General features: G+C 39.8%; 3 protein-coding genes across 7 annotated transcripts in view; 2 read left to right on the forward strand and 1 right to left on the reverse strand.

Moving 5' to 3' along the window:
• Window positions 1-13188, forward strand: part of toe (twin of eyg) — a 46672-nt gene extending 33484 nt beyond the window's left edge. Inside the window, exons 1-4 of one of the 3 annotated variants that reach the window (XM_020961121.2) lie at window positions 11320-11511; window positions 11576-12031; window positions 12097-12281; window positions 12450-13188. In XM_020961121.2, the coding sequence (XP_020816780.2) occupies window positions 11692-12031; window positions 12097-12281; window positions 12450-13031 (1107 nt within the window). In that variant the 5' untranslated portion in view covers window positions 11320-11511; window positions 11576-11691 and the 3' untranslated portion in view covers window positions 13032-13188. Of the gene's footprint in view, window positions 1-11319; window positions 11512-11575; window positions 12032-12096; window positions 12282-12449 lie in introns of those variants that run through there. The other 2 variants (XM_020961119.2, XM_020961120.2) reach the window with 2 other exon arrangements.
• Window positions 13189-18407: 5219 nt separating this feature from the next.
• On the forward strand, window positions 18408-20896 carry ArfGAP1 (ADP-ribosylation factor GTPase-activating protein 1). 2 transcript variants are annotated; one of them, XM_020961054.2, is made up of 5 exons: window positions 18411-18737; window positions 18812-19368; window positions 19432-19636; window positions 19934-19993; window positions 20062-20896. In XM_020961054.2, exons 1-5 carry the CDS (start codon window positions 18678-18680, stop codon window positions 20578-20580), a joined length of 1401 nt encoding a protein of 466 aa, XP_020816713.1. In that variant the 5' UTR covers window positions 18411-18677; the 3' UTR covers window positions 20581-20896. The 2 variants fall into 2 exon arrangements, with proteins under 2 accessions (XP_086689914.1, XP_020816713.1); XM_086833788.1 differs by lacking the exon at window positions 19934-19993 and having other exon boundaries at window positions 18408-18737.
• A 231-nt stretch (window positions 20897-21127) lies between these two features.
• Window positions 21128-25206, reverse strand: Bre1 (E3 ubiquitin-protein ligase Bre1). 2 transcript variants are annotated; one of them, XM_020961052.2, is made up of 4 exons: window positions 25078-25206; window positions 23701-24871; window positions 22681-23600; window positions 21128-22626 (listed from the first exon to the last, which is right to left on the reverse strand). In XM_020961052.2, the coding sequence occupies exons 2-4, from the start codon at window positions 24862-24864 to the stop codon at window positions 21528-21530; spliced, it is 3183 nt and encodes a 1060-aa protein (XP_020816711.1). In that variant the 5' UTR covers window positions 24865-24871; window positions 25078-25206; the 3' UTR covers window positions 21128-21527. The 2 variants fall into 2 exon arrangements, with proteins under 2 accessions (XP_020816711.1, XP_020816712.1); XM_020961053.2 differs by having other exon boundaries at window positions 23701-24899; window positions 25078-25189.
• Window positions 25207-25262: the final 56 nt, after the last annotated feature.

Below are 25262 nucleotides of genomic sequence, written 5' to 3' on the forward strand. Positions count from 1 at the left end.
TCCGAAAAATTGCCTGTTTTTATACCTTTTTTGCTGGGCATAGTTTAAGTCCGAAGCGTTTAACTTTGTGAAGGAATCATTTCCGACCCTATAAACCACATATATTATTGATCAGCATCAAGAGCCCAATCGTTTTAGCTATGTCTGGTAAAAAAATACATTTTTTACCTTTTTCCGAAAATTGAAAATTTTATAAGGGGTTACATCATTAAAATTGTCAAAAATTGACAAAAAATCGAACTTTGTAAATTTGAAAACTGGGTATGCAGATTTGTTATTTACATCAAAATTGGCATAGAACAGCTTTCTGAATTAAAATTAATGATTTTTTGGCTTAGTTATGAGTTTTTAAAACTATGATTTTTGGAAAAAATAGTCTGTTTTTATACCTTTTTGCAGATTTTTATAATTTTAGTCAAAAACTGACAACAGCATCGACAAACGCAGGATGAAGATTTGTTAATGCAATATTAACTAACACAAAAAAGCCTTCCGAATTAAAATTAATGCAATTTCGGCCTAATTATGATGTCCGAAAAACGTTGATTTTTCCGAAAAATTGCCTGTTTTTATACCTTTTTGCTGGGTATAGTTTAAGTCCGAAGCGTTTAACTTTGTGAAGGAATCATTTCCGACCCTATAAACCATATATATTCTTGATCAGCATCAAGAGCCCAATCGTTTCAGCCATGTCTGGTCAAAAAATAAATTTTTTACCTTTTTCCAAAAATTGAAAATTTTATAAGGGGTTACATCATTAAAATTGTCAAAAATTGACAAAAAATCGAACTTTGTAAATTTGAAAACTGGGTATGCAGATTTGTTATTTATATCAAAATCGGCATAGAACAGCTTTCCGAATTAAAATTAATGATTTTTTGGCTTAGTTATGAGTTTTTAAAACTATGATTTTTGGAAAAAATAGTCTGTTTTTATACCTTTTTGCAGATTTTTATAATTTTAGTCAAAAACTGACAACAGCATCGACAAACGCAGTATGGAGATTTGTTAATGCAATAATAACTAACACAAAAAAGCCTTCCGAATTAAAATTAATGCAATTTCGGCCTAATTATGATGTCCGAAAAACGTTGATTTTTCCGAAAAATTGCCTGTTTTTATACCTTTTTGCTGGGTATAGTTTAAGTCCGAAGCGTTTAACTTTGTGAAGGAATCATTTCCGACCCTATAAACCATATATATTCTTGATCAGCATCAAGAGCCCAATCGTTTCAGCCATGTCTGGTCAAAAAATAAATTTTTTACCTTTTTCCAAAAATTGAAAATTTTATAAGGGGTTACATCATTAAAATTGTCAAAAATTGACAAAAAATCGAACTTTGTAAATTTGAAAACTGGGTATGCAGATTTGTTATTTACATAAAAATTGGCATAGAACAGCTTTCTGAATTTAAATTAATGATTATTTTTCTTAGTTATGAGTTTTTAAAACTATGATTTTTGGAAAAAATAGTCTGTTTTTATACCTTTTTGCAGATTTTTATAATTTTAGTCAAAAACTGACAACAGCATCGACAAACGCAGTATGGAGATTTGTTAATGCAATAATAATTAACACAAAAAAGCCTTTCGAATTAAAATTAATGCAATTTCGGCCTAATTATGATGTCCGAAAAACGTTGATTTTTTCAAAAAAATTCCTGTTTTTATACCTTTTTTGCTGGGCATAGTTTAAGTCCGAAGCGTTTAACTTTGTGAAGGAATCATTTCCAACCCTATAAACCACATATATTCTTGATCAGCATCAAGAGCCCAATCGTTTTAGCTATGTCTGGTAAAAAAATACATTTTTTACCTTTTTCCGAAAATTGAAAATTTTATAAGGGGTTACATCATTAAAATTGTCAAAAATTGACAAAAAATCGAACTTTGTAAATTTGAAAACTGGGTATGCAGATTTGTTATTTACATAAAAATTGGCATAGAACAGCTTTCTGAATTTAAATTAATGATTTTTTGGCTTAGTTATGAGTTTTTAAAACTATGATTTTTGGAAAAAATAGTCTGTTTTTATACCTTTTTGCAGATTTTTATAATTTTAGTCAAAAACTGACAACAGCATCGACAAACGCAGGATGAAGATTTGTTAATGCAATATTAACTAACACAAAAAAGCCTTCCGAATTAAAATTAATGCAATTTCGGCCTAATTATGATGTCCGAAAAACGTTGATTTTTCCGAAAAATTGCCTGTTTTTATACCTTTTTTGCTGGGCATAGTTTAAGTCCGAAGCGTTTAACTTTGTGAAGGAATCATTTCCGACCCTATAAACCACATATATTCTTGATCAGCATCAAGAGCCCAATCGTTTCAGCCATGTCTGGTCAAAAAATAAATTTTTTACCTTTTTCCGAAAATTGAAAATTTTATAAGGGGTTACATCATTAAAATTGTCAAAAATTGACAAAAAATCGGACTTTGTAAATTTGAAAACTGGGTATGCAGATTTGTTATTTACATAAAAATTGGCATAGAACAGCTTTCTGAATTAAAATTAATGATTTTTTGGCTTAGTTATGAGTTTTTAAAACTATGATTTTTGGAAAAAATAGTCTGTTTTTATACCTTTTTGCTGATTTTTATAATTTTAGTCAAAAACTGACAACAGCATCGACAAACGCAGGATGAAGATTTGTTAATGCAATATTAACTAACACAAAAAAGCCTTCCGAATTAAAATTAATGCAATTTCGGCCTAATTATGATGTCCGAAAAACGTTGATTTTTCCGAAAAATTGCCTGTTTTTATACCTTTTTTGCTGGGCATAGTTTAAGTCCGAAGCGTTTAACTTTGTGAAGGAATCATTTCCGACCCTATAAACCACATATATTCTTGATCAGCATCAAGAGCCCAATCGTTTCAGCCATGTCTGGTCAAAAAATAAATTTTTTACCTTTTTCCGAAAATTGAAAATTTTATAAGGAGTTACATCATTAAAATTGTCAAAAATTGACAAAAAATCGGACTTTGTAAATTTGAAAACTGGGTATGCAGATTTGTTATTTACATAAAAATTGGCATAGAACAGCTTTCTGAATTAAAATTAATGATTTTTTGGCTTAGTTATGAGTTTTTAAAACTATGATTTTTGGAAAAAATAGTCTGTTTTTATACCTTTTTGCTGATTTTTATAATTTTAGTCAAAAACTGACAACAGCATCGACAAACGCAGGATGAAGATTTGTTAATGCAATATTAACTAACACAAAAAAGCCTTCCGAATTAAAATTAATGCAATTTCGGCCTAATTATGATGTCCGAAAAACGTTGATTTTTCCGAAAAATTGCCTGTTTTTATACCTTTTTTGCTGGGTATAGTTTAAGTCCGAAGCGTTTAACTTTGTGAAGGAATCATTTCCGACCCTATAAACCATATATATTCTTGATCAGCATCAAGAGCCCAATCGTTTCAGCCATGTCTGGTCAAAAAATAAATTTTTTACCTTTTTCCGAAAATTGAAAATTTTATAAGGGGTTACATCATTAAAATTGTCAAAAATTGACAAAAAATCGAACTTTGTAAATTTGAAAACTGGGTATGCAGATTTGTTATTTACATAAAAATTGGCATAGAACAGCTTTCTGAATTAAAATTAATGATTTTTTGGCTTAGTTATGAGTTTTTAAAACTATGATTTTTGGAAAAAATAGTCTGTTTTTATACCTTTTTGCAGATTTTTATAATTTTAGTCAAAAACTGACAACAGCATCGACAAACGCAGGATGAAGATTTGTTAATGCAATATTAACTAACACAAAAAAGCCTTCCGAATTAAAATTAATGCAATTTCGGCCTAATTATGATGTCCGAAAAACGTTGATTTTTCCGAAAAATTGCCTGTTTTCATACCTTTTTGCTGGGTATAGTTTAAGTCCGAAGCGTTTAACTTTGTGAAGGAATCATTTCCGACCCTATAAACCATATATATTCTTGATCAGCATCAAGAGCCCAATCGTTTCAGCCATGTCTGGTCAAAAAATAAATTTTTTACCTTTTTCCGAAAATTGAAAATTTTATAAGGGGTTACATCATTAAAATTGTCAAAAATTGACAAAAAATCGGACTTTGTAAATTTGAAAACTGGGTATGCAGATTTGTTATTTACATAAAAATTGGCATAGAACAGCTTTCTGAATTAAAATTAATGATTTTTTGGCTTAGTTATGAGTTTTTAAAACTATGATTTTTGGAAAAAATAGTCTGTTTTTATACCTTTTTGCAGATTTTTATAATTTTAGTCAAAAACTGACAACAGCATCGACAAACGCAGGATGAAGATTTGTTAATGCATTATTAACTAACACAAAAAAGCCTTCCGAATTAAAATTAATGCAATTTCGGCCTAATTATGATGTCCGAAAAACGTTGATTTTTCCGAAAAATTGCCTGTTTTTATACCTTTTTTGCTGGGTATAGTTTAAGTCCGAAGCGTTTAACTTTGTGAAGGAATCATTTCCGACCCTATAAACCATATATATTCTTGATCAGCATCAAGAGCCCAATCGTTTCAGCCATGTCTGGTCAAAAAATAAATTTTTTACCTTTTTCCGAAAATTGAAAATTTTATAAGGGGTTACATCATTAAAATTGTCAAAAATTGACAAAAAATCGAACTTTGTAAATTTGAAAACTGGGTATGCAGATTTGTTATTTACATAAAAATTGGCATAGAACAGCTTTCTGAATTAAAATTAATGATTTTTTGGCTTAGTTATGTGTTTTTAAAACTATGATTTTTGGAAAAAATAGTCTGTTTTTATATCTTTTTGCAGATTTTTATAATTTTAGTCAAAAACTGACAACAGCATCGACAAACGCAGGATGAAGATTTGTTAATGCAATATTAACTAACACAAAAAAGCCTTCCGAATTAAAATTAATGCAATTTCGGCCTAATTATGATGTCCGAAAAACGTTGATTTTTTCGAAAAATTGCCTGTTTTTATACCTTTTTTGCTGGGCATAGTTTAAGTCCGAAGCGTTTAACTTTGTGAAGGAATCATTTCCGACCCTATAAACCATATATATTCTTGATTAGCATCAAGAGCCCAATCGTTTCAGCCATGTCTGGTCAAAAAATAAATTTTTTACCTTTTCCCGAAAATTGAAAATTTTATAAGGGGTTACATCATTAAAATTGTCAAAAATTGACAAAAAATCGAACTTTGTAAATTTGAAAACTGGGTATGCAGATTTGTTATTTACATAAAAATTGGCATAGAACAGCTTTCTGAATTAAAATTAATGATTTTTTGGGTTAGTTATGAGTTTTTAAAACTATGATTTTTGGAAAAAATAGTCTGTTTTTATACCTTTTTGCAGATTTTTATAATTTTAGTCAAAAACTGACAACAGCATCGACAAACGCAGGATGAAGATTTGTTAATGCAATATTAACTAACATAAAAAAGCCTTCCGAATTAAAATTAATGCAATTTCGGCCTAATTATGATGTCCGAAAAACGTTGATTTTTCCGAAAAATTGCCTGTTTTTATACCTTTTTTGCTGGGTATAGTTTAAGTCCGAAGCGTTTAACTTTGTGAAGGAATCATTTCCGACCCTATAAACCATATATATTCTTGATCAGCGTCAAGAGCCCAATCGTTTCAGCCATGTCTGGTCAAAAAATAAATTTTTTACCTTTTTCCGAAAATTGAAAATTTATAAGGGGTTACATCATTAAAATTGTCAAAAATTGACAAAAAATCGAACTTTGTAAATTTGAAAACTGGGTATGCAGATTTGTTATTTACATAAAAATTGGTATAGAACAGCTTTCTGAATTAAAATTAATGATTTTTTGGCTTAGTTATGAGTTTTTAAAACTATGATTTTTGGAAAAAATAGTCTGTTTTTATATCTTTTTGCAGATTTTTATAATTTTAGTCAAAAACTGACAACAGCATCGACAAACGCAGGATGAAGATTTGTTAATGCAATAATAACTAACACAAAAAAGCCTTCCGAATTAAAATTAATGCAATTTCGGCCTAATTATGATGTCCGAAAAACGTTGATTTTTCCGAAAAATTGCCTGTTTTTATACCTTTTTTGCTGGGCATAGTTTAAGTCCGAAGCGTTTAACTTTGTGAAGGAATCATTTCCGACCCTATAAACCATATATATTTTTGATCAGCATCAAGAGCCCAATCGTTTCAGCCATGTCTGGTCAAAAAATAAATTTTTTACCTTTTTCCGAAAATTGAAAATTTTATAAGGGGTTACATCATTAAAATTGTCAAAAATTGACAAAAAATCGAACTTTGTAAATTTGAAAACTGGGTATGCAGATTTGTTATTTACATAAAAATTGGCATAGAACAGCTTTCCAAATTAAAATGAATGATTATTTGGCTTAGTTATGAGTTTTTAAAACTATGATTTTTGGAAAAAATAGTCTGTTTTTATACCTTTTTGCAGATTTTTATAATTTTAGTCAAAAACTGACAACAGCATCGACAAACGCAGGATGAAGATTTGTTAATGCAATATTAACTAACACAAAAAAGCCTTCCGAATTAAAATTAATGCAATTTCGGCCTAATTATGATGTCCGAAAAACGTTGATTTTTCCGAAAAATTGCCTGTTTTTATACCTTTTTTGCTGGGCATAGTTTAAGTCCGAAGCGTTTAACTTTGTGAAGGAATCATTTCCGACCCTATAAACCATATATATTTTTGATCAGCATCAAGAGCCCAATCGTTTCAGCCATGTCTGGTCAAAAAATAAATTTTTTACCTTTTTCCGAAAATTGAAAATTTTATAAGGGGTTACATCATTAAAATTGTCAAAAATTGACAAAAAATCGAACTTTGTAAATTTGAAAACTGGGTATGCAGATTTGTTATTTACATAAAAATTGGCATAGAACAGCTTTCCGAATTAAAATGAATGATTATTTGGCTTAGTTATGAGTTTTTAAAACTATGATTTTTGGAAAAAATAGTCTGTTTTTATACCTTTTTGCAGATTTTTATAATTTTAGTCAAAAACTGACAACAGCATCGACAAACGCAGGATGAAGATTTGTTAATGCAATTTAACTAACACAAAAAAGCCTTCCGAATTAAAATTAATGCAATTTCGGCCTAATTATGATGTCCGAAAAACGTTGATTTTTCCGAAAAATTGCCTGTTTTTATACCTTTTTTGCTGGGCATAGTTTAAGTCCGAAGCGATTAACTTTGTGAAGGAATCATTTCCGACCCTATAAACCATATATATTTTTGATCAGCATCAAGAGCCCAATCGTTTCAGCCATGTCTGGTCAAAAAATAAATTGTTTACCTTTTTCCGAAAATTGAAAATTTTATAAGGGGTTACATCATTAAAATTGTCAAAAATTGACAAAAAATAGAATTTTGTAAATTTGAAAACTGGGTATGCAGATTTGTTATTTACATAAAAATTGGCATAGAACAGCTTTCCGAATTGAAATGAATGATTATTTGGCTTAGTTATGAGTTTTTAAAACTATGATTTTTGGAAAAAATAGTCTGTTTTTATACCTTTTTGCAGATTTTTATAATTTTAGTCAAAAACTGACAACAGCATCGACAAACGCAGGATGAAGATTTGTTAATGCAATATTAACTAACACAAAAAAGCCTTCCGAATTAAAATTAATGCAATTTCGGCCTAATTATGATGTCCGAAAAACGTTGATTTTTCCGAAAAATTGCCTGTTTTTATACCTTTTTTGCTGGGCATAGTTTAAGTCCGAAGCGATTAACTTTGTGAAGGAATCATTTCCGACCCTATAAACCATATATATTTTTGATCAGCATCAAGAGCCCAATCGTTTCAGCCATGTCTGGTCAAAAAATAAATTTTTTACCTTTTTCCGAAAATTGAAAATTTTATAAGGGGTTACATCATTAAAATTGTCAAAAATTGACAAAAAATAGAATTTTGTAAATTTGAAAACTGGGTATGCAGATTTGTTATTTACATAAAAATTGGCATAGAACAGCTTTCTGAATTAATGATTTTTTGGCTTAGTTATGAGTTTTTAAAACTATGATTTTTGGAAAAAATAGTCTGTTTTTATACCTTTTTGCAGATTTTTATAATTTTAGTCAAAAACTGACAACAGCATCGACAAACGCAGGATGAAGATTTGTTAATGCAATATTAACTAACACAAAAAAGCCTTCCGAATTAAAATTAATGCAACTTCGGCCTAATTATGATGTCCGAAAAACGTTGATTTTTCCGAAAAATTGCCTGTTTTTATACCTTTTTTGCTGGGCATAGTTTAAGTCCGAAGCGATTAACTTTGTGAAGGAATCATTTCCGACCCTATAAACCATATATATTTTTGATCAGCATCAAGAGCCCAATCGTTTCAGCCATGTCTGGTCAAAAAATAAATTTTTTACCTTTTTCCGAAAATTGAAAATTTTATAAGGGGTTACATCATTAAAATTGTCAAAAATTGACAAAAAATAGAATTTTGTAAATTTGAAAACTGGGTATGCAGATTTGTTATTTACATAAAAATTGGCATAGAACAGCTTTCCGAATTAAAATTAATGATTATTTGGCTTAGTTATGAGTTTTTAAAACTATGATTTTTGGAAAAAATAGTCTGTTTTTATACCTTTTTGCAGATTTTTATAATTTTAGTCAAAAACTGACAACAGCATCGACAAACGCAGGATGAAGATTTGTTAATGCAATATTAACTAACACAAAAAAGCCTTCCGAATTAAAATTAATGCAATTTCGGCCTAATTATGATGTCCGAAAAACGTTGATTTTTCCGAAAAATTGCCTGTTTTTATATCTTTTTTGCTGGGCATAGTTTAAGTCCGAAGCGTTTAACTTTGTGAAGGAATAATTTCCGAGCCTATAAACCACATATATTCTTGATCAGCATCAAGAGCCCAATCGTTTTAGCTATGTCTGGTAAAAAAATACATTTTTTACCTTTTTCCGAAAATTGAAAATTTTATAAGGGGTTACATCATTAAAATTGTCAAAAATTGACAAAAAATCGAACTTTGTAAATTTGAAAACTGGGTATGCAGATTTGTTATTTACATAAAAATTGGCATAGAACAGCTTTCTGAATTAATGATTTTTTGGCTTAGTTATGAGTTTTTAAAACTATGATTTTTGGAAAAAATAGTCTGTTTTTATACCTTTTTGCAGATTTTTATAATTTTAGTCAAAAACTGACAACAGCATCGACAAACGCAGGATGAAGATTTGTTAATGCAATATTAACTAACACAAAAAAGCCTTCCGAATTAAAATTAATGCAATTTCGGCCTAATTATGATGTCCGAAAAACGTTGATTTTTCCGAAAAATTGCCTGTTTTTATACCTTTTTTGCTGGGCATAGTTTAAGTCCGAAGCGTTTAACTTTGTGAAGGAATCATTTCCGACCCTATAAACCATATATATTCTTGATCAGCATCAAGAGCCCAATCGCTTCAGCCATGTCTGGTCAAAAAATAAATTTTTTACCTTTTTCCGAAAATTGAAAATTTTATAAGGGGTTACATCATTAAAATTGTCAAAAATTGACAAAAAATCGAACTTTGTAAATTTGAAAACTGGCTATGCAGATTTGTTATTTACATCAAAATTGGCATAGAACAGCTTTCCGAATTAAAATTAATGATTTTTTGGCTTAGTTATGAGTTTTTAAAACTATGATTTTTGGAAAAAATAGTCTGTTTTTATACCTTTTTGCAGATTTTTATAATTTTAGTCAAAAACTGACAACAGCATCGACAAACGCAGGATGAAGATTTGTTAATGCAATATTAACTAACACAAAAAAGCCTTCCGAATTAAAATTAATGCAATTTCGGCCTAATTATGATGTCCGAAAAACGTTGATTTTTCCGAAAAATTGCCTGTTTTTATACCTTTTTTGCTGGGCATAGTTTAAGTCCGAAGCGTTTAACTTTGTGAAGGAATCATTTCCGACCCTATAAACCATATATATTCTTGATCAGCATCAAGAGCCCAATCGTTTCAGCCATGTCTGGTCAAAAAATAAATTTTTTACCTTTTTCCGAAAATTGAAAATTGTATAATTTTTTTTACATCATTAAAATTGTCAAAAATTGACAAAAAATCGAACTTTGTAAATTTGAAAACTGGGTATGCAGATTTGTTATTTACATCAAAATTGGCATAGAACAGCTTTCCGAATTAAAATTAATGATTTTTTGGCTTAGTTATGAGTTTTTAAAACTATGATTTTTGGAAAAAATAGTCTGTTTTTATACCTTTTTGCAGATTTTTATAATTTTAGTCAAAAACTGACAACAGCATCGACAAACGCAGGATGAAGATTTGTTAATGCAATATTAACTAACACAAAAAAGCCTTCCGAATTAAAATTAATGCAATTTCGGCCTAATTATGATGTCCGAAAAACGTTGATTTTTCCGAAAAATTGCCTGTTTTTTTACCTTTTTTGCTGGGCATAGTTTAAGTCCGAAGCGTTTAACTTTGTGAAGGAATCATTTCCGACCCTATAAACCACATATATTCTTGATCAGCATCAAGAGCCCAATCGTTTTAGCTATGTCTGGTCAAAAAATAAATTTTTTACCTTTTTCCGAAAATTGAAAATTTTATAAGGGGTTACATCATTAAAATTGTCAAAAATTGACAAAAAATCGAACTTTGTAAATTTGAAAACTGGGTATGCAGATTTGTTATTTACATCAAAATTGGCATAGAACAGCTTTCCGAATTAAAATTAATGATTTTTTGGCTTAGTTATGAGTTTTTAAAACTATGATTTTTGGAAAAAATTGTCTGTTTTTATACCTTTTTGAAGATTTTTATAATTTTAGTCAAAAACTGACAACAGCATCGACAAACGCAGGATGAAGATTTGTTAATGCAATATTAACTAACACAAAAAAGCCTTCCGAATTAAAATTAATGCAATTTCGGCCTAATTATGATGTCCGAAAAACGTTGATTTTTCCGAAAAATTGCCTGTTTTTATACCTTTTTTGCTGGGCATAGTTTAAGTCCGAAGCGTTTAACTTTGTGAAGGAATCATTTCCGACCCTATAAACCATATATATTCTTGATCAGCATCAAGAGCCCAATCGTTTTAGCCATGTCCGGTCAAAAAATTAATTTTTTACTTTTTTCCGAAAATTGAAAATTTTATAAGGGGTTACATCATTAAAATTGTCAAAAATTGACAAAAAATCGAACGTTGTAAATTTGAAAACTGGGTATGCAGATTTGTTATTTACTTAAAAATTAGCTAAGAACTGACGGAAATGATTCCTTCACTACGTGTGCAGCTTTTGAAGGTACAAGGTAATACCGTGAAAATTTATAAAATGCAAAGCTTTTAAGTACATTTTTATAATATCTTAGCAGTATGTAGCAAACATTTCATTTATTTGAAATATTCAGTAGGAAATAATAACAAGGGAATAACTAAGTTGTACTATTAAGAACTGAGAAATACAATAGTTAAGCTCCATAAAAAAGGTTTAGTAAATCTTTAAATAAATTATATAAACAACAAACCCTTTTCTTCTCTATTTTCCCCTAGGGGTCTGCACCAATGCCACCGCTCCCTCGGTGAGCAGCATCAACCGAATCCTCCGGAATCGGGCGGCGGAACGGGCTGCGGCGGAATTCGCACGGGCAGCGAGCTATGGCTATGCCATGCATCCCACGCACCCGCATCCGTACACCAGCTTCCCCACCTGGCCGGCGCATCATCCGCTGTGGAATGCCATACCAATGTCCGCTGGAGCTGGAGTGGTACCTGGAGCTGCAACTGGATCCCTGCAGCCGGTAGGTGGTGGCAGCAGTTATGGCAGCGATGGCAACAATAGCTCCCACCCCAGCCACACCAACCACAGCAATAACACCACCAGCGGTAGTGCCTGCGGAGACAGCAGTGCGGGCAGTGGACGCCTCTCGATACCAGCCCTTTCGCCGGAGTCACAGGCTGGCAGTCGGGATAGCCATTCGCCGGATGCAGATGCCAATCGGATGATAGGTGGGTCCAGGGGTCAGGTTTATTCTCTTCTTCCTTATAATCTTGGTTGCTTCTTCTGGTACCAGACATCGAGGGCGAGGACAGTGAGTCGCAAGACAGTGACCAGCCAAAGTTCCGTCGCAATCGCACCACCTTCAGCCAGGAGCAGCTGGACGAGCTGGAGAAGGAGTTCGACAAGTCGCACTATCCGTGTGTGAGCACCCGCGAGAAGCTGGCCGGGAGGACGGCCCTAAGCGAGGCCAGGGTGCAGGTGAGTCGTCCAAGGTCCCAGTCCCAAGTCCCAAAATCCAACCACTCGAGCACCACATCCACCTCCCAAACCCACTACTAACCACACTCGGAGCAGTGAGCACCGATCCCAGGCTCTCTCTTTTTTTGGTCGACTAACAAATTGTCTCTTCACCGATTGATCAACCAGGTTTGGTTTTCCAACAGACGAGCGAAATGGCGGCGCCACCAGCGGGTCAGCTTGCTCAAGCAGCGCGAATCGCCTTCGACCTCGAGCTCACCCACGCCCAGTCCAGTGGTGGTGGTCAATTCACTACCAACTCCGACATCAGCTCCACCTTTAGTCCCAGTGCCAGCTCAAGAGACTGGTCAGCAGCCGAAGCAGCCATATCCCGCGGGATACTACCACAGCAGCAGCGGCAGCGGGAGCGGGAGCGGGAGCGGGAGCAACATCAACAGCGTGAGGAGGAGCAGCATCAGCCACATGGCAGAGCCAGCGGTGGCGCCCACTGTCTCACCCACAGCATCAGCTCCATTATCAATGGGCGGTGAGCATAGTGCGTTCCGTTCTCTGCCCATGACCATGTCAATGCCCATGGGCATGTCCGTGCCCTCGGCTTCGGCGGCGGCCTTTGCCCTGAGCTTTGCCCGCCAGTATATAGCCAAGTATATGGGCCAACAGCAGGAGCAGCAGCAGCAGCAATTGCAGCAGCGGAACCAGGATGAGGAGGAGGTTATCAACGTGGAGCACGACACCGCCACCGCCGAGTGAGAGAGCAATTCGACTGGCTTCGAGTGCATTTTTCCTATCGCTTTAAATCGAGAATTTAGTGCAATTTTATTACTTAATTTATTCAGTTTCTACCAACCACAATTTAACCGCGTGCTGAGTACAAATAAAGATCGAAGCGCTGACATGCGTGCGATAAGTTCTCACGAGTTTCGTATAATTGGTTTGGGAATCCAGAAGATGACACCCTTTGACACCAGGGCGGGAACGAGGGGGGAACTGGGCACAAAGGGGCCCTCAAAAGAGAAGAGAGACTTTTCGAAAATAACTCAAGTGGACAAATCTGACAATTTTGTGGCTACCAAAAGCGAAGTGAAAAGCAGACACAGAGGCACATCGGCACAGACCCGGCAGTGGCACAGGCTCCATCACAGCTCAGAGAGCTCGAGCTCAAGTACCTGGCCAGGGGATCTCTGGCCAAGTCCAAGCCAGGTGATTAATGTGGCTTTAATTACATGAGCTGCAAAGTCGTCCATCGTCCATCGTCCGTTGTCCGTTGTCCGTTGCCGTCCTCGTTTTTTGTCGTCAATGTGTATGCTCGGATGGATCACTATAATTATATAGATGGCCGAATTAAATTTTAATTTAACGCCTGTCAAATCAGAAAACCACTGCCATAATCGTTCGCTCAAGAGATCAGTTCGCCCCAAGATCCACGGGGGCAGTCCCCGAAAACAGTTATTCATTTCACTGATCGCCGATCGCTGAATGGTGATCGGTGAGAATCAATCGAACCATGCGCCACAGACGCTATTTTACCATTTTTAACCATTATTGATTGTAATGAGCCACCGAAGGCGTCAACTCCAGCGTCGATCGGTGATGAAAGAAAAGACGCCTGCCAGCCAAGAGAATGCGAAACAATTAAAGCCCCAAAAATCTACCGAATCTTTCGAATATCCATATGAGATCCCGGTTACCTGCGGCTTTCGATGAGTTGTCGAAATGCGATTGCGCCACGAGAAAGGGCTACACCGGCAGAAACATTAAATTTCAAATCAATTTGACATGAGAACTGTTTAAGCCTTCTTTTTTGGAAGTCATCAGAGCGCCATTAGATTGATATACCAAAACAAGAAGGATAATTATGCATCATTCTAGGAAATGGTTACTTAAGAATTCTATAAAAAAAATCTATATATTATCAATCAAAGAACGATATAAAAAATGGAATATTTAGTTGTAATCTTTTTATGTTTTTCCGATGACAATAGATCAGTTAAAGCAATCAAATTGAATCTTTGTTTTTGGTAAACATAAACAAAAACCAAAACGGAGTTAGATCTGTTAGTGGCAAAGTCTTGGAATTCACATATTTCTTGTTTTAAAGTTTCCATTATTTTGTATAGAAAAGACCTACATGAGCTGTATAACTTAAGTCAGGCCATCATCAAATTAAAAAAGAATTGTGAAATCTGTCTTAAAATATAATTATTTCCAGTGCACCTAATACAGTGACTGCCTAAAATTGTTTTGCCTCAAAATAACCATTATTTCAAACGTGGCGCTTTGGGGTCATGTGCCAATCCGTCTTTCAATAGAGTTACTGAGAGCTTCTCTGAATGGAATTTAAAAATGGGGAACTCCTACCGAAACTGGGCTGCATATCATCCGTGCATCCTGGCCAGCGGTTTCAGCCATCGTCGTCGCCGTCTCTGCTGCCTGTACCTGTTAATTGCCAAAGGCGTTAGTATTAAGTGGTTTTCGTGCTTATTATAAATATCTCTTAATTTTCGCCATCCCCACGCCACTGTGCTAGTGTGAGTGGCAAAATCTTGAAATGGCAATCACCGACCGAGGTCCCATGGCAACTACCAACTCCAGATTCCAGCTTCCCGACGACTCCCGACTCGAGAGCCAGGCATCCAAGTGGACAACGTCTGCGGACGCGGACGCTGCCATGCCTGTCGTCTGCTTTGTTGTCATTATGTTGTGTTATTTGGCACGATTTGTTAAGCTAAGGAGCAGCAATGGTACTGGGCTGGACGAGGATCACAGTTCAGGGCGAACAAGAGCTAGGCAAGTTTCGGGGGTTACTATTGAGGTACTACTTCTATTAATCCACACAATTTTAATCCTGGGGGTTTTGTTAATTAGAAAGAATAGCAAGTTATTGTGGTAATTCTATAAAAAATCACTTAAATCAGGAACCCCTGATACCCTTCACAAAGTTTAGATCTTGGGGGCTTTGACAGCGCCTGAAACCCCTTCTGAAGCATGCCACTGCTTTGGGTTGTCGGGTCTGGCAAACGAACCTGAAGGCTGTGCGCGGTTGCATGATGCTGCCGATCGATTGGGTCCGAATCGATCAGCGGCATGGAGCGGCACCAGGAATGGCCATATAGCCTGGCCGGTAGCCGATCACTACTAACCCTAACCTGCCCCCCAAACCACTGATCCTCTTTGAGAGAGCTCCTTTTGCCGCCGCCCCGGCCATGAGAGCGGGAGCCAAACTGGCGTCGCAGAGGACTCAGCTCACAGCTCAGCTCCTCCATATAATTGTCGCATGCAAGATCGCGGCCATCGACATCGGCATTGACAAGTTCCCGGGGAGAGTGGAGGAGGCCAGAGGATCCGACAGCAGGACATGAAAGGTAACGCATCGCTGCGACCAGGAGAATAAGTAATTCACTTAACGCTTTAATATCGCTGATAAATGCAGGCCAATCTGCATCCACCCCGACCGCTCTCTATCCCTGAAGGGGGGACCCATACATTTCCCCTTAATTGGTGCAATTTCGAACGATTTTATTTTATTCGCTTGCGTTTCATTCCGCTGATCGTTTCTTTATTTATTTTATTTTTATTTTTTTGTCTTTTTCCTCTTTTTGGGTTTAGATCTGGAGGAGATCACCTGTGCCTGCGCAGACTTTGTGGCTGCGGCGTGCGAACACTCTGCTCATTTGCATAAATTCAAATTCATTTGCACTGCATACTGGGTATGTATGTATTTGGGAATGGGAACTCGGATTGCGAGCATTGTTTTGCACGTGTTGACAAGTTGGATGGGGGAAACGGAGCAAGGAAAGGGAGACCCTGGCCATGGGTGGGGCCGACCGGATGCCCCGATGATAAAATGTGCGCATCCTCTCCAGGAGACCAGCAGGAGGAAGCACAAACCATAAGCCAGAAAACCTAAAACCGAAAACAGAACACAGAACCGACGACGTCTATGCGAGTTTAATGCAAGCCTAAGCCTATAATTTGATCGTATCCACACAATAACTCAGAGCTCAGGACTCACACAACTCGAAGCCAAATTCGAGTCCGGCAGTTGGGAGTCCAGAGGATGCCCAGTGGCGCTTTTGGGGGCGTGGCCACGACGAGCACAAGAGCAGTGACAGAGCCGATAATGGATGCGCAGCAATGCCATTTCTGGCAGATCGGGGAGTGCTCCATGGCTTCTGATAAGACCACCGACCAGGTCACACTCGAAGAACTGAAGGGTCACAAGGGAAATTGATTCAAGGTATGTTGTGTTAAGAAAATGGGAAATTAACTTTTTCTTTCAAGACTTATAAAATTATATCTTTATTATCCTTTATAAAGAATGTTCCACATTAAATCACATAAGAACTTTGAAACACCCGAATAATTAGGAACCTTGCATATTCCTATAAGTTCTCTATTTAAAAATAAAATTTATAAATATTAAGTGGATATATTATTGTTCAAGTGCAGGCCGGCAGGACAAGTAGTTGTTGAAAGCGTCGAGCGAGTGCCCAGCCAGGAACGCCCGGCTCACTTAGCGGCCAGGGGCCGTAACTCAGCTGCGGACCTGAGACCTGGACAGGGATACGCATACGGAATCGATCGGATTACCCGGCAGGCTTTTCAATTCAACACATCCTCCGGTCGGCGCGGCGGCAATTATACGGCCACGCCTCCATGGGCGTGCGACGCCAATTATAGCCGCTGCGATCTGGTATCTGCAATCCCGGAACGCTGACTTAAATAAATGCGCGAGTTTGGAAATTGAAAGGAATTAGCGGTGGGCAGGCAGCCGAACTGCAGAAATATTATGCATAATTATATGCTAATCCGCTGGCATTGAATTATGGCTGACCACACACGCGGTCAGTTACCTCTCGCTGCGTTCGGGAAATTGTGGAAAAGCGGAGGGAAAAGCTCAGATGGCGCCCAGACCCTAAAGTGATTGGGATTTCCCGGCTTGGATTGCTGGTGTGGCATCCCACCCGCGGTCTGTTTGCATTGAAGTCGCTCATGTAGGTAATTTCCCCCTGTCCGAGATTCGAAACAGAGGATTCTCAGTCGGTAGGAGATTGATTACTGTTTAGGAGTGTGATAAATCGCTGTTTTTATTAACTTTTTGGGAATGACGCAGCGCAAAATGGAGCTGCACTGGCCGCCGGTCGTCGGTCGTCTTCGAAAGTGGAAGTCCAAGTCGGCAGATGAATAACAGCAATCTGGGAATCAGATCAGCGTGATAATGTATAATTTGTTCAGGTTGCTCTGCTCGAAACAAAGGCGCTGGCATCCAGTAAAGTTAATTGAATTTATTAGAGAGCGTAGGGAGTTTTTCTGCAATGTTTAAGATAGACAATGATTGCCTCAAAAGCTTGACCCTATCGAAGAGGGTACAAAGGTAAGGAAAAGGCAAACAATTTGCAATTGATACCAATCTTTGGGATATCTAACTTTTTACAATCACTTTTTGGGCACCTTGTTCCTCCAAGAACACTTGAAATATTCCCATTCTTGCCATTAATAAATAAAAAAAGCCAGAACGAGGTCAAATCTTTAAATTCAATTTAGAAACTTATGCTAATTTAGATAGTTAGTTTATTAGGTTAAGTAATATGCATAACTAATCAATAATTTTTATAGATTTTAAAATGTTGCCAATTTTTTACGGGAATTTTTTAGGTTTTTTTTAATTTGTACGATCTCTTTAACCCACACTGGCATTTCAGACTTGATTATATTTTTTGTATTTGAATATTTTTTTAATATAATAATGATATCAATATAACATAACTTAGATAAAAGATCACAACAATAAATCCAAATATTTAAAGATGCATCCACTCAAGATATTTTTAAAATAACCGCCAACACCAGCACGTTAATAATCTAAATGCACTATTGTCGCCAGCTTTTTATCGATATTTTAGTGTGCTATTTCTGTGCGCATATTTCTGTTAATGAATTTTACTTCCTACATGAGAATGCTACATGTATCTGTAAAGGTGTAAAATGTTATATAGTCGTGTAGAACTTTAAGGAACAGCTGAGGAATTCAGAGGGACCAGATATAAAATATTAATTAATACCAATAATATATGTTACGTTACGTTTTACATTCTACTTGCAAATTCTACCCCATGTTCGACATTTGACATAAAAATCCGACCCCAATAGTGAGAATTCTACCCCAAAACTGAGAATTTCGACCCAGGTATCTGTAAACGTGTAAATTGGCTTTTCAGACGCGTAAAATGTAAAATGTTAAGTTCGGATTTCAGAGTGACCAAAAAATTATAAAAAATCGCAATTTTTTTCTAAAAAAAATCAACGCGTCAGCAAATTTTATCTTCAAATTTATGAATTTTTTTGGTAGCAGCTGCGGAAACTAAATCAAGAGTTGGATTTCCCAATCTGCAAGACATGGCGAGTCCCAGGACGCGAAGAGTGCTGCAGGAGCTGAAGCCGCAGGATGAGAATTCGGTAGGTTTTGTGGTGTCCCCTTCGCCTATGTGGGCCAATTGTGAAGAGGTCTTGTTTTCTGAATCGCCCAAAAGAAATGCTTTGAGTGCGGCACCCACAACCCGCAATGGGTATCCGTTACGTACGGCATCTGGATCTGCCTGGAGTGCTCCGGCAAGCACCGCAGCCTGGGCGTGCACCTGTCCTTTGTGCGCTCCGTGACCATGGACAAGTGGAAGGACATCGAGTTGGAGAAGATGAAGGCGGGCGGCAATCGCAATGCCAGAGAGTTCTTAGAGGATCAGGCGGACTGGAACGAACGGGCGCCGATCACCCAGCGCTACAACTCCAAGGCGGCGGCCCTGTATCGCGACAAGATCTCCACGCTGGCCCAGGGAAAGAGCTGGGATCAAAAGGAGGCGGAAACGCGAGTGGGCAACTCCAATAGCTTCAGCAGTGGTGGAGGAGGGAGCTCCAATAGCTCGCAGTCACGGAATAGTGCAACAGGTTACGGTGGAGGCGGTGGAGGCTATCAAAACGGCGGTGGCGCTGGGGAAATCGGAGGCTATCAGCAGTACCAAACGCAAGAGTTCAAGGACCAGAAGGAGGAGTTCTTTAGCCGACGGCAGGCGGATAATGCCTCCCGGCCAGAGTAAGAGCAATGGATGGTTCTTTAAAGTTAATATTATCTAAACATCTATTGTTTTTTTTTCAGTCACTTGCCACCAAGTCAGGGCGGAAAATATGCAGGTTTCGGATTCACACGCGAACCGCCACCGAAAACGCAATCTCAGGAGCTCTTTGACACAACTCTGTCCACTCTGGCCTCTGGCTGGAGCCTGTTTTCCACGAACGCCTCCAAGTTGGCCAACACTGCCAAGGAGAAGGCCGTTACTACAGTCAATTTGGCCTCCACGAAGGTAGGTATTAGAGGTAACAAAGTGTATTTAAAGTGGGTATCTTTATTTACCTAAGATGTTTGTATATTTGCGTCTGTTTACGTTTTTAATGCCGTAGACTTCGCTCCGATTGGTTTTTTTTTTGTGAGATTGGTCAAATTATTATTATATAGCTATAGTAGATTAAGGCATTACTTATTGTATCCTTAAAGCCCAAATTTTATAGAATTAAACGTAATTTATGTACTTATTAGATTTATTTGCCTTTTTAGTTGTATGCTTTATTTGTCAATTTTTTCTTATTTGCTTTGGTTGTAGATTAAAGAAGGAACCCTGCTAGACTCGGTTCAAAGCGGTGTCACTGATGTGGCCTCCAAGGTCTGTAGATTCTTGTACATCTAGATCAGTTCTAAAGCCACAACTAAATGCTTTATATTTTCCAATAGGTTACCGATATGGGCAAGAGAGGCTGGAACAATTTGGCGGGCAGCAACATCTCCTCCCCGCAGGGAGGCTACAACGATCCAAACTTCGAGGACAATGCCGCTTACCAGCGCTCCAATTCGGTGGGTGCCCTGGGCCAGCAGAGCGGCGTAAGCGACAGCGACTGGGGTGGATGGCAGGAGAATGCCAACAACAAGACGCACCTGACTAGCTCCAGCTCATACCACAACCAATTGAGTAGCAACAGCATGGGAGGCACCGCCACCGCCGGCCTCACCCACGACGCCGACTGGTCGGGATTCGAGTCTTCGTCTAATTACCAGAGTTCGGAGACCTCCTATCAAAACGCTCCATCGGGCGGATCGACAGCCCGGCGGAACATGAAACTGCAGGACACGTCGCAGAAACTAAGCGAAGGTTTCGACAATCTGGACGTGAAGAATGTCAAGGCGAAGCCAGCGGCAACGGGTGGCAACAAGGCCACCGCCGAGGACGATGCCTGGGACCTGTTGATGAACTAAGAAGCGAGTGTATTTTTTTTTATTCCACATTCAGTTCGTTATATGTTTCCTTCTGTTATGTGTCTTGATGTGAGGAGGCTGCTGAGCGCGCATTTAATGTAAAGTTAACTGAATAAGTTGTATTCCCCAAACACTATCGGCCGGCATGGCTTCAGTTTCAGAAACAGAATATGCAATTTCCATTTATTTCAGCATTTTAGACCAATTTTGTATAGATCTATCTACCTAACGAATTACTTAGCATAAAAGATATATATACCAGCACTCTGAAGTATGAAAAGATGAGAAGAAATACAGATTATGTTAACAAGTGTAATGTGACTTTTAAAGATGATTTTAATTCTTTAATACCAGTTCATATTTTAACATTACTTTCCATTTTAAAATATCAGGCAATTAGCGTAGATATTAACCTTACATTTTACCTATTCTTGGAATATAATAGAAACGAGTAATCGAGCGCGAAATTTAAATTCAACAAATAGGAGAACAGGACTCACTCTTTCAGTCCCGACATATAGTTTACAGAGAAACAACCCGGAAAAAGTTGGATACGCTCTAAACATAAAGTTTTTAGCCATTTATTAGTGTTCGTACATTTAGTTTTCAAATTAAATCATTTAAAAATAGAGTTCGATTTACAAAAACTAGAAGCTACATAAAAAAAGCCGCGCATGGTCGCTCGCGGCACTCATGAGATGCTTTTTGCTTGGCGCCGATAATGAATGAACGAATTCAGATAACTGCCACGGGGGATTGGGACTTCTGGGATGTTATTCGGAGACTACTTAACCAAGTATTAGTACGTACGGTAATATTATGCGTAATGAATATTCCGGCATGAGTGTGTGGGCTTGGGGATAGCGGGTGGTGTGAGGTGTGCGTGAATTGAGGACATGGACCGGAACGGGTCTAAAATTATCGTTACGGGTGGTTCTATCGCTTATCTACTGCAGATATAGCCTATGATAATCGTTGGCGCCAAAGGCGCAGTTGCATTTGGGACACTTCCGTTGCCGCGTCTCATAGCGCGTGCGCAGGCAGTCGTAGCAGAAGACGTGGAAGCACTTGGACAGCACAGCGTCCTTTCGCTTCACCTTGCACGAAGGACACGTGAGCGTCTCCTTGTACTCACGTATCTCCTCGATCATCACCTCGTCGATGGTGGTTCCCGACATCTCCATCTTCTTCATGCGTTCCGCCTTTCGCTTGAACTGCGCCAGCTCCTCCTGCAGCCGCTTTGTCTTGTAGGCCTCTGCTTCCAGCGAGCTGGTCTTTTCGGCCACCACCTGCTGCGCCTCCTTCATTTGCGCGTGGTACTTCTCCAGATGGAGCTTCAGGTCTGCCGCCGATTGGGCCGACTCGATCGCCTTTCGCTTGTGCATCTCCATGGCCTGCTGCCGCAGCATCAGCTCCTTCTCGATGGAGGCCACGGTGGCCTGCAGACTGCGCTCCTTCTCCTCCAACTTGCGCAGAACAATGTGCATGGCCTCGATCTGCGTGGTGGCCGTGGCCATCTGGTCTTCCAGCACCGTCTTCTCCTCGCGTAACAGCTTGTGCAGCTGGTTGGCCTTAATGCGCTCCGACATAAGTTTGAAGTTGGCGTCGTCCTTCTCGCGCAACTGCTGTATGAGCCTGGAGTTCTGCTCCTGCATATCCTCAAAGGCCTGCCCCGTCACCTCCATCTCGTTGAGCAGCGCTTCCTCCTCGTGGGAGCCGACGAAGGGCCGTGTGTAGTTTGCCGTGCCGGGTGCTCCACTGCCCCACGCGTTCTCCGAGGGCTTGTGGTTGGCCATTTGCTTCTGCAGCTCGTACTTCTGCTCCTCCAGCTGCTTGATCTTACGCAGTGCCTCCTCGTCGGCCAGCTTCTTGCGCTCCTCGCGCTTGCTTTCCTGCAGCTTTTTAAGCTGCTGGCGCAGCTCCTCGATCTCGGAGCGCAGCTTCTTCTCAGTGGCCATAAGTTGCACCTTGTCGCGCTGATCCTTCGAGACGCCTTTGTACATGTCCAGCAGGAGTTTCATTTCCTTTTGGTCGTTCAGCGCTTTTCTGTAGGAAAAAAGGTCAATTAGGAACAGAAAAGAGCGCTATATGATGACTTACTTTAGTTGTGCCCGCAGATCTCGCATGGCTTCGCTTTCCACTGCCTTGACATCCTTCCCCTTGACACCGTCCTTGGAATCCTTTTCGTTCTTGACCGTCCCACCGCCGGAACTGGAATTCGTCGATGAAGCATTCGTGGAATTTCCTGGACCAGGGGAGTCTTTCTTCTCAGCTGCCGCCGCCGCTGCCGCTTCTCCAGCGGTGAGCTTCTCCTGCTTGATACTGCCGTCCTTGACATCTTTAACATCGTCATCAGCCTCGTCTTCGGCCGAAACGGAGTTCTCTTCCTTGATGTGGGCGATGTTTGGGTCGCTGCCCGAGGAATTATTTTGATTTGACTGGCCACAGGAGGAGGCATTGTTGGAGTTTTCTTCCTTCACGCTCGTGGCGTTCTCCTGCTTGACTTCTTCGCCAGCGGCAGCACCTGATTCCGACTTCAGCTTGTTGCCTTCGAGCGTGGCTAGAGCCTCGTCCAGCTCCTTGCGCAGCTTCACGTTATCCGTGGATGTGTCCTTGTATTTGCGCTTGTAACGCTGCACCTCTCCCTTCAGCTGTCCGTTGTGGTTCTGCAGCGAGGTGATTAGGTGCCGCATTTCGCGGTTAATGGGCGCCGTCTGTTCGTTGGCGGCCATGTTCTGCTCGAACTCGATGCGCAACGCTTCGTACTCCTTGCGAATAAGAGCCAGCACGTCCTCCATTTGGATCATCTCGCTGCGAACCTTCTTCTGGGCAATCAGCTCCTCGCTCTCCATCACCTCGATTTGCCGAAGATGCTGGTTCTTGCTCGTCTGCAGTTGATTTCGGGTCTCGTCCAGCATAGTCTTAATCTGCATGGACTCGTTGTAGAGCACGGAGAACTGGCTCTGTAAGCACTTGTATTCCGTGGTCTCTACAATTACCGACTCGGGCAGTTGTCGTATCTAAAATAGTTTGAGATTCGCAATTACACAATGTTTAAGATATGAAATACAATACATAGTTAGGTGACTTTCCCTTAAACCCAGCTTATCCCATACTTACGTCCATCTTGAGCTTCTCCACCTCCTTAAGGGTCTCCCGATGCGTGGCGTGTAGTTTGTCCAGCTCCTGCAGGCGATTATTCGCCAGTTCACGATACTCCTCCAGCTCCTTTTGAAGTTCCTCCAAGTGCTGGCTATTCACGTTGGTTGTGGTGGTGCCCATGGCCGTCGAGGCGGGCGTCTTGGCACTGTTGCTGCTCTTATTGGGATCACCGTAAATCTGATGGTAGGCCTTTAGCTTCTCAATGGCCTCGGCCAGGTGGTTCTCTAGTTTGTCGTTCCGGTAGTGAATCTTCTCCAGGTCGTACTGCAGCTCGTCGATCTGGTTCTTCAGTTCGGCGTTCTCCGTCTCCTTCGCGGTGTGCGCGTCCTGGTACTCCTTCATCTTCAGCGACATGGTGTGGAACTTCTCATGTAGCGAGGTATTCAGATTCTGCAGCTTGTGGTTCTCGCTCATGATCTCGATGTGAGTCTGCTTGAGCGTCTCCTCTAGCGCATTGACGCAAGCGGCGGCGCTGGTCGCCGACTCCGCATCGCCACTGGACTGCTGCTGCTGCTCCTCGTCCCCGGCCGCCCCAGATCCAGCTGCTGAGCCGGCCAGGCTATCACCTTTCAATACATGAGTTATCTTCTCGTTGCGTTGCATTAACCTATCAATAACCTGGACGATCTTGGCCACCGCCCGCTTTGACACTTGCACGCGGTTGGCCAGCTTCTCGTCCAGCTCCTCCTTGTCCCAGGTGGACAGCTGCGCGAGAAAAGAGGTGGTCACCTCGTTCTCGTTGCGGTTCTCCAGCTCGTCGGCCGTCTCGGCATCGAAGCGCTGTAACAGGACGCGAATGTCCTCGTTCAGCTGATTCCAATACCGATTGACCACGTTCAGCACGGCATCGTCCTGCGTCTGCCGCTTCTCCAGCTGTTCGATGCGGTGCCGGAGTTCTGCTTCCGTGCGCATCCGCTGCTCAATGCGCTGCGCGAGCTTCTTGTTCTGAAACTCCAGCACCTTGATGTCCATCTCCTCCAGCGTAGACACCGGCCCAATCAGGTGCGGCTCGAAGTGCACCTTCTTGATGGGCGGCTGGCCGGCGGCGGCGGCTGCCACCAGGCCGCTGCTGGCGCCACTCCCGCTGCCGCCGCTGGCGTCGTCCGCGCTGCGTTTCGACATCCTTGCACTGCAAGTAAACAGACAAAAGAGGAACCCTGGCGAATCTTAGTGGCGAAAAACATCAACCTTCCGCATTATTGATTTGCCATTCGTGGCTGTACTCCATTTTTTATCGTGTGCGGCGGCGGCGGCAGAGGCGTGAAAAGTACCCGGCCCTGCCGACGCCAGCGCACCGTTCGCGGCGGGGAAAGTGGAGCGGGGTCTGGGGCTTACCTTAATCTCGGGTTTGTACACTTTTAGCTCAACATTAATTAAGGTTTCCTCTTGGTTTTCTACGTTTTGTAAATCCTCATCAATTTCATTTCGCTTTGTGGGCTGGAGTTTGGTCACACTATATATTTTCACACCGGTACGGTAACACTTTTCACTACTCCCTCGCATTTTCGATAACACTATCG

This window comes from Drosophila serrata, unplaced genomic scaffold (assembly GCF_035046125.1).
Source record: "Drosophila serrata isolate PLE 108 unplaced genomic scaffold, ASM3504612v1 contig_272, whole genome shotgun sequence".
Lineage (NCBI taxonomy): Eukaryota > Metazoa > Arthropoda > Insecta > Diptera > Drosophilidae > Drosophila > Drosophila serrata.